The 8,281-nt window shown below is 42.7% G+C and overlaps 1 protein-coding gene across 1 annotated transcript; it reads right to left on the bottom strand.

Moving 5' to 3' along the window:
• Positions 1 to 35: 35 nt before the first annotated feature.
• On the bottom strand, positions 36 to 2,097 carry LOC110975988 (dynein light chain Tctex-type 5-B-like). Its single transcript, XM_087140280.1, has one exon. The coding sequence runs from the start codon at positions 1,432 to 1,434 to the stop codon at positions 973 to 975; it is 462 nt and encodes a 153-aa protein (XP_086996406.1). The 5' UTR covers positions 1,435 to 2,097; the 3' UTR covers positions 36 to 972.
• Positions 2,098 to 8,281: the final 6,184 nt, after the last annotated feature.

The following is an 8,281-nucleotide window of genomic DNA, read 5'->3' as shown; positions in this document are numbered from 1 at the left end:
GGTATGTCAGAAACAAAGGTGTAGACATGTTTTTTTATTTACCCCTTTCCTGATGACGTCGAGTTTGTTGCCGCTTTTAAAATGCGGGGAGCAACTTTGCTTTCTTAAAGGGTTTTGGTTATTGTTAATGCGTTAATAATTATTTACATCATTCTGGGATCTTCACTAAATTGACAAGAACTCGATATCATCGATTCAGTTGTCTTCCATAGCTTAACACATATCGGGCAGGACGGTCTACATTTAATGCAATAGATATCGGCACCTCCTGAGAAAATATGTCCAGTGTCCATTGACTTGAGCGGCACTGTAGCAGCCTTACCCAAGTATGGTATTCGATGTCTTTAGTAATTAGGTAATTCCAGAAATTAGGGGTCCATTTTTTTCGTGTCCCTTTCACATATAAGTTTCTAAGTTCAGAACACATTTTCTAATTTCCAAGAGTGATGAATTAATGCAAATTACCTGCCAAATAAAAAATAATAGCTTGAAATCAATTCCAGTGATATATTTCAATGTCAAGTAACAAAGCTCAGATGTAGCAGGGACACAAAAATGCCACACTTTTGGATCCCTAATTTCTGGAATTACCCAGTTATGAGTTGGATTTTACATTTCCGACCAGTCTGCATAGAGAAACATTTTCGTGTAAACTGGAAGCATTCAGAATGCACTGAAAGAAAATAGCACAGTTCGTTGTAATGAGCTTCTAAGACTTACCTATAATTATTCTAATGTGTTTTAAATGGACGAAAATGACCGTAAACTTGTGAAAGTACAGTCACATGACATGAGACCCATTACAGCACATCAGTGTGTAATCTTTCTTTCCTGTGAAGTATAAATCCAAGTAAATTCAGTCTTTTCTATTTTCATACAAAAGGATTATTAGCAACAGCCTCTGGTCTGGAAGCTTCACTTAAAATGGCCTTGCAACAAAATTTGTTTTACTCTTGTCAAAATGAGGAAATATCAGGCGTAGTACAATCCATACACCATGGCAACAGCGTACAAAGATCCGTTGGTGAAACTGGCGGTAGTCGAGGAGTCTGTGCGGTCATCCCACAGGCACCGACTGCCTAGGTGCGTGCCCGGCTTCTCCCGTGCGCTCCCGATGTTCACCAAGGCCACCAGCTTGTACCGGGGGAAGTCCAGCTCGCGGACCCGCTGGTTGATCTTTCCGGCGATGTCCTGAGAGAGTTGCTTGCAGCGGACCGGATCGTAGATCTCGTCGGCCAGGTGCGAGGCCAGGATGCCCTCCACCAGCCTACCAACCTCCAGCTCGCGGAACTTGCGGTGGCCTGGCCCATCCATGCGGAAGGAAGGCTCGAAGGCTGGGGGGCTGGAGGACCGACCGTCCTCACTACTTTCTTGCAAGGCAAGAGCCAGTAGACCTCCCGTGTTTGGCTCCATCTTGCTAGCAGTCAGAGACATGGGTACACCTAGCCTGCGAAGTTTACTCAAATAGCGAAGTTCGTTACCCGTCTAAGCAAGCTTTTTCTTCACCTGCGGCCCAGTTCCAGGGAGTAACTCAGCGCAACTGACTTTCTGATCAGCTGCAGTCAACAGTTTAGATATTTCTTTGGAGGGGAGGGGAAGAACAAAGGTGGAAATACCGGCAGAGGAAGAGCAATGAAGCTATCCAAATCTTCGGTGAATACAATTATTTTTATCAGACGTTACCGAGATCACAAGGGTTGCAAACGACGATCATCTGAGGCGATTTCATCAGTTTTCCGCCGGGTTAACGTATCAAGGGCGGGGATGTAATGACAGACCACGGCTTGCTTCGGACCGAGAGCCGCACTGCGGTGGATCCTCCAGGCACTTTGCTTTTAATCCAAACAGAAAGTTTCTGTTGATGTTTCGTCTCTAACATTCATCGGGAGGGTAATCATCTCTCCCTGCCAACAGCGTATCATTGCTGCCCACAACGCCACCAGTCCGCCCTCAAACACGAGAGGCATCAGAAAAAATAGGCTTAGGCACCCGTGTTTGACAAGTTTGTTGATCAAGAGAGCACACCGACCTGGCCTTCGTTTGTCTCCGTTCTTGCTCTCTGAATGTCCACAAGCTACTGTTTAAGTTGCACATCATGATGTTTGTCTTCCAGTTAGTCCCGGACAAAAGGGATACTTTTCGGCAAACAAGCGAGAGTTTTCATGAGACCCGGTGTTGTTCCCCTAGGCTGCAGAAGCGTAGATGTGTGTCATTTTTATTCTTTGCATTATGGCAGGGAGGACTATCATCGCAGTAATACTGCATCATTACGAATATGATGGGCCTCCTTGATGTGTTAAGAAATAGCCCATAACACGCCTCGTTACATGGGCCATTGTGACTCTCATTATGTAGCGTCATTAAAATGACAATGCGTACTCCATCTCCCTCATCACAGACGGACTGTCGTTATTTTTTCCAGCACTTTGTGATATTGAGTGAAATGAAACATCCAAAAATATTGCGACCAAACAGGAAAGAGTGTCATTGTAAGATTACATCTTCCTCATGGACACACACAAAAAAAATCGAATACGGCAACTTTGGTTTGAAATCTACATCTTTGTAAAAGGATGTTTGTCACAGTTGCTGGTGGTCTTTGCAATGATCGTTCAATGGTGTAGCGTTTTTCCCTTTTTTCCTTTAAATTTTGTCTTCTCATCATCTGCGCTTTCCAAACTTACATGAAGATTCAATCCACAAAGGCTCTTTGAACTGTCAATTCTCCCCTTGTTTGTTCATTGCTTAATCTCATAAAAATAACCGGCAGCATTAGCACTAAGGCCTATTCAAAGAGAACAATTGTTTTTCTGTCCTGTGAAACTAATTTGAAAAATGGGTATCTCCAATACATTCTAAGATCGCAGAAGAATGCACGTTTGCACTCCACTGTCAGAGCCAGGAAACATCGTGGACAAAATGTCAGTAGCTAATGTAATTAGCAACCAAGCCGTACTCCATTCAAAGTTCTGAATTGGGGCTGCGCAGATGCTAACATTTGCACCCGTGGGTAAGCCACCAGCAAGTGGTGCATCATCCACTTATCCTGTCTGGTCACTCTGTGCATGTGTGATGGCAGCTAAAATCCTGACCAAATCTCTTTGGGCCCTGGCCCCTCTCAGTGTTGGATGTCGATGCGCGACTTGCGGTCCAGCTCGAGATGACACCATTGAGCGGGGGATTGGGGGACCTGGGAAGGGTAACTTCAACTGTCTGTCTATTGACACGTGACCCAACAATCTTGGCCAGGACTGTAGAAAATATCATTCTGATCTGTGGTGTGGACCAGTGATCAAATCTTTGAGAATACTTTGCCCAGGAACTGATGTTATACTGACTAGAATTATCTCACTTTCCACGCCGTGATCTTATTTTGAACACATGTCATGCAGTGCCTATTGTACTTATCACCTATCGCAGATTGTATATCACTGTAATCAAATAACGAAAAAGGTTGCCAATGGAAATATCTGCCGATTCGACAAAAATTAAAGGAACCACAAAATAGAAATACTTTTATAAATTTTACTAAAAACGCTTGAAATTGCTTCTTTGGGTTTCAAGAAGCCATATTTTAAATTTTTGTTTTGCAATTTTAACCAATATTTTGATGCTTTTTTGGTTTTTATGCTAATGCATATTTCTATATTCAAGAGCAGAACTATGATGTCATCCAAAGCAGTGATTCTTAATGTGATTTGTGTATAGAAAATTTCTAGATTTTTTTCATCACTGCTATGGCAGGTTTCATTTTCTTTGGCCATTTATTGCTGTGTAAGTATATGCCAATAATCCAGTAAAAATCCTTTTCACAGAAATGTTCTAAGATAGCAAATTTGGGGTTCGCAATTTGAACATGAAAACATGTAACCCGAACCTTGGCTGTTTTCCAAAACTCGACTTGGGCTCCGTCTCAGGCTTCAACTTATTTTTTATTTTTTTTTTACTGCCTGACTTTGAGGTTTTAAGCGCAATAGTAAGTCTGATAGTGCCACAAAACATCAAGTAAGATGCAAAAGAGCCAAACATTACAGTACTTCAATTTAAGTTAAACGCTTCAGGCCCACAATCGTGGATTGGCTTCCTACACGAAGCCTGAGACAGGAAAACGGCCCAGGTCTCCCTGGATTTACATCGAAGCAAAAGCGCCCTCACTTGTCCGGAAAGCTTGCTCAATTTTTAATGTTTGAAAAAGTGTACCGTTCAGTTCACGTAACTCAAAAAAATGATGTCAAACTGTCCTCATACAAGGAAGAAGAGTTCAGAGATACACAATAAGTGATTCTCAGAAAAATTCATTTCCTGGATCCTTTAAGTCATGATTCGTTCTAATTTGACAGCTTTTCTCTTTGCTTTGCAGGGCCTTGACCTTAAGGGTTAAGCCTTGGCCTTGGGTTGCGGCTCAAAATCTTGGCCTTTAGAATCAAAACCTTTGCTCCAACACTGGCTTGTACTGAGACTGACATATATGAAATGGCAATACGACGTAATCGTATGATATATAAATAAAGTTTGAATATTCACTGACAACCCATCTTTACCTCGATTTACATTTTGACACTCTGAATTTGCAAGTGTTTATGGAAAGGATACCTGCAATCAATTTGTTTTAACGCAAACCTTCAGAATGCACCTGTCTGTCTTAGTTACCCTTACTTTCAACTTATACAATTTCCAAAGGGTGTTTCGTTGCCTCTTTTGCTTTCATGCTGACGAGTCATATCCATATTCGTGAGTGCAACTGTGATGCTATCCCGAGAAGAAAGCCTCACTGTAACACCGGACTGTAAAAAAAGTGACTGATGAGACAATGCAAGTATTTTTAGGAAGATGGACACACATCAGATCCACCATACAACACGTGTTCTTTGGCAGAACTATTGGGTTCCTGGTTCGGCTGTCATTTTATGCCAGTAAAGAAGACAAGAGAAAACACTCCCCACCCGCTCACCAAAAGGAAAAAAATGGCGTGTCATTCATAATTTTATAATACTATGAAAGAGTTCGGACCTGTAGACAGGGGTATAGACGTGGTCCGGGGACTTAAAAATAGTAAAGAGAAGCTGTCAGGAAGAAAGTTTATTGTTGACGACCATTGTTTGTACGAATGTGTATTTTTACTACTTGATGCACTATTGTAGCGTGTTAATCACTAAGTCTTTACACAGCAACATTCTGTGCAGTAAGGTTAATGATTTTGTTATCTCCTTAATATGAACAGCGCGCGAAAAGCAACATCTCCGAAATGGCCGAGTGGTTAAGCTCGCGGTTATTAGATCGTTAGACGGTGGGTTCGAATCCCAGGGGTGGCTTTTTATTTTCCAAACGCTCGCTGTCAGTCAGTAGCTATAAGAGACGCTAAATTCACCCCGTCAAATACCAGCAGTACCTTAGCCTACTGGATAAGCTCTGCGGCTGGCACTGTCCGCGAAGTCCAGGTGAGCGCCTTAGTACAGGTTCGAGACGTTATGGCCCACTCGGCGGCCAGGGCTTAGGGGCCTGTCTCGTTTCCTCCCTTGCATGGTCGCTCGAACCCCTTTGGGGGTTAAATGGATGGGCAGGGAGGAAGTGCGGTGGGCCGGGAACCCCGAGATCCCAGAAGAGTCCTATATGGAAGCCGGTAACTGCGATTCCTTGCGAATTTCAGGAGTCCGTGCGCCTGAATGCTTGGTCAACACCGCATAACTTTTGGATTTTTCCCTCACCACATTTTTTTTTCATTTCCCTAGGGGAAATTTATTTTTTCCTTAAATTTTCGACAATGAAACCGATCTCAACCGTGTTGGGTTCATTTCTTCTAAGCAGTGAAGTGTACGGTGAATGTTTATTATTGATAATTCAATAAGCACCGATCCACGGGTGGCACAGTCAGGCGGCAGTAGCCTCCCAGTTTTATTGATGGAAATACACTTTCATTTGTTATAACAACAAATTTCGTTTGCGTTCAACTGCAGAATAATGTGACATTTTCAAGAGAATTATCACAAAAGATACGTCCCATATCTTCTTGGGTCACCCAAAGTTGCAACAAATGCGTTTCAACTGCCGCTCATTCGTGTGAATGATTGGTCCATCACTGGCCAGACAGGTCTGCCCAAAAACACAAGGAAGAACATGATGAAATAAACTCAAAAGAAACGAAAAACCCCTGGTTGCTGGAATTTTAACAACAGAAATCAGTGATATCGGCAATGCAATGGGAGTTGCAAAAATGACATTGCAAAAAGTCACCATCGGGTAATTCCAGAAATTAGGGGGCCATATTTTTCCGTGTCCCTCTCACATCTGACATATGATTTTGTAAGTTCAGAACACATTTTCTAATTTCCAAGAGTGATGAATTAATGCAAATTGCCTGCCAAATAGATAGTAATCGTTTGAAATCAAGTCTAGTGATATTTCCATGTCAAACAACAAAGATCAGATGTAACAGGGACACGAAAATGTCACGCGTTTGAACCCCTACTTTCTGGAATTACCCCGTTACAAATACCAACTCAAATAGAATACTGCCATGTATATCTGTCATTTCTCAAAAGTTTCCAAAAATCAAATACAAGTACTGACCATTCCATATTTCCCTAGTTGCTATACATGAAAACGGCATGATGGACATCGTCGGTTGGAGTGACCGTAAAACTTCGCAAAACTCATTTCACTTAATAAACCCAACACAAGTCATTCGGATTTCTACTCGGGGGTTGTTCATGCACCATCATGAATGAAAGGGCCTAGAATTGACAGGTACTCATTCAAAGCCATGGGTTAAACTCTAACTGTATTTTCAAATTGTAGCACTTTGCAAAGTTTAAACGTGGTTTTAAATGCGTTGGGTTTTGTCCTGAAGAAAATGCCAACAAATAGCAGATACACGGCGCGCCCTCGGAGGATGGAGTTTTCTGAGAAGACGATAAGATGGCCTTCGGTGTGGTTGAGGGGCGTACCAGTGGAAAATAGAGGCGTGTGTGGTTATAACTTTCCCAGCCAAATCTCACAACATTGACCGGGCCTCCCTCCCCTGTCTCCTTTCAATGTTGTGTCTCATGGTCTGTGCAACCTGGGAAGGGTGTGGCTATTGACACTTGTCTTAACAATTTTGACTAGGATGTCTGAGTTCATTATACGCGCCTGCTTTTGTGTATGCGGGGAGGGCCTTGGATATCATCGATAGGACTAGAGAATCGAAGGACTCTAGAGTCTCAAATTTGTTAACTAACGGTGTCAACAAGTTGAAGAAATAGGGACAATGAGCTGATAATGCATACCCTATTTTTGTGACGCTGTGCAGACAAAATTACATTTCTTCTCCTTTGCTGAACAGGGCATGCTGCACGTCCTCAAATTGATACGGCGCTCGCGCGCGCTAGCGCTCACGATGCCACAAGAAGTCATTAAAGAACTCGAGTCTCTCACTTCTTCTATTTTTCGAGGTTTTGATGGATCACCTTTGCATTCCTCGGATGAATAATAGGAAAAATATGAAGTTGTTTCTGTACCAAAATGGGCCCTTCGCTGTAACACAACACATCGATTTTGCACAGCTGGGCAGCAATGCCATGGTTCGCCTACGATGCACTCCAGCAAAACAGTTCTGATTGTACACGCACAATACAGAATGGATCCATATTTTACTTTTCCTTGTACAATTTGCCCGAAATATACAGTTACAGTAAATATACAGTCGGCTGTTATTTTTGATTTCCTCTTACCACACCCTTGAGTCTGCAGGGCGTTTGAAAAAGCCAGCCACTGTTGATTCGGACATGGCGCACCATTCCGTCACACTGTGCTGCTTGATAAAGGCAGCGTCGAAACATTGTCCAAGCAAGGCGGGATCTCATGGGTTATTTTTCATTTTGAAAAAATAAAAAATACATAAAAAGAGGAGAGGGAAAAACTTTTTAAAAATCTATTTATGTTTTCTTAACAGGAATTGCATAAACAGTCTTTTTAAACATCCAGAGTTTGGTCTCGATTGCACCCGCTATAATGAGTCCGACTTGGACCAAGCGAGGGCGCAATGTTTCCTGTTAACAGAGGCCCCTTTGGTGGGAAATGCACTTCGCTGGTTCACGAACGACCATGAAATGCATGCATTACGGTCGCATCACTACCAACAAAATGAACACTATGGCCGTGTCCGAAACGGGCTTCCAGAGCTACGGCTAGTTCTATTGTCTACGCGTCTCCACGCATTTCCAGTGGAGTGAAGACCTAGACCTAGCTCTAGACAAGAGATTCGGAAGCCTAAGACTGAGTTCAGGCGGCTTGTTCCCGCATG

Source organism: Acanthaster planci, linkage group LG08, assembly GCF_054643075.1.
Source record: "Acanthaster planci isolate LZ-2023a linkage group LG08, COTS_SCS, whole genome shotgun sequence".
In the NCBI taxonomy this organism is placed as follows: domain Eukaryota; kingdom Metazoa; phylum Echinodermata; class Asteroidea; order Valvatida; family Acanthasteridae; genus Acanthaster; species Acanthaster planci.
This window is presented reverse-complemented; position numbering and strand designations above follow the sequence as displayed.

Coding starts and splice junctions, on each gene's coding strand:
- LOC110975988 (XM_087140280.1), bottom strand. CDS start 1,434: ATGTCTCTGACTGCTAGCAAGATGGAGCCAAACACGGGAGGTCTACTG.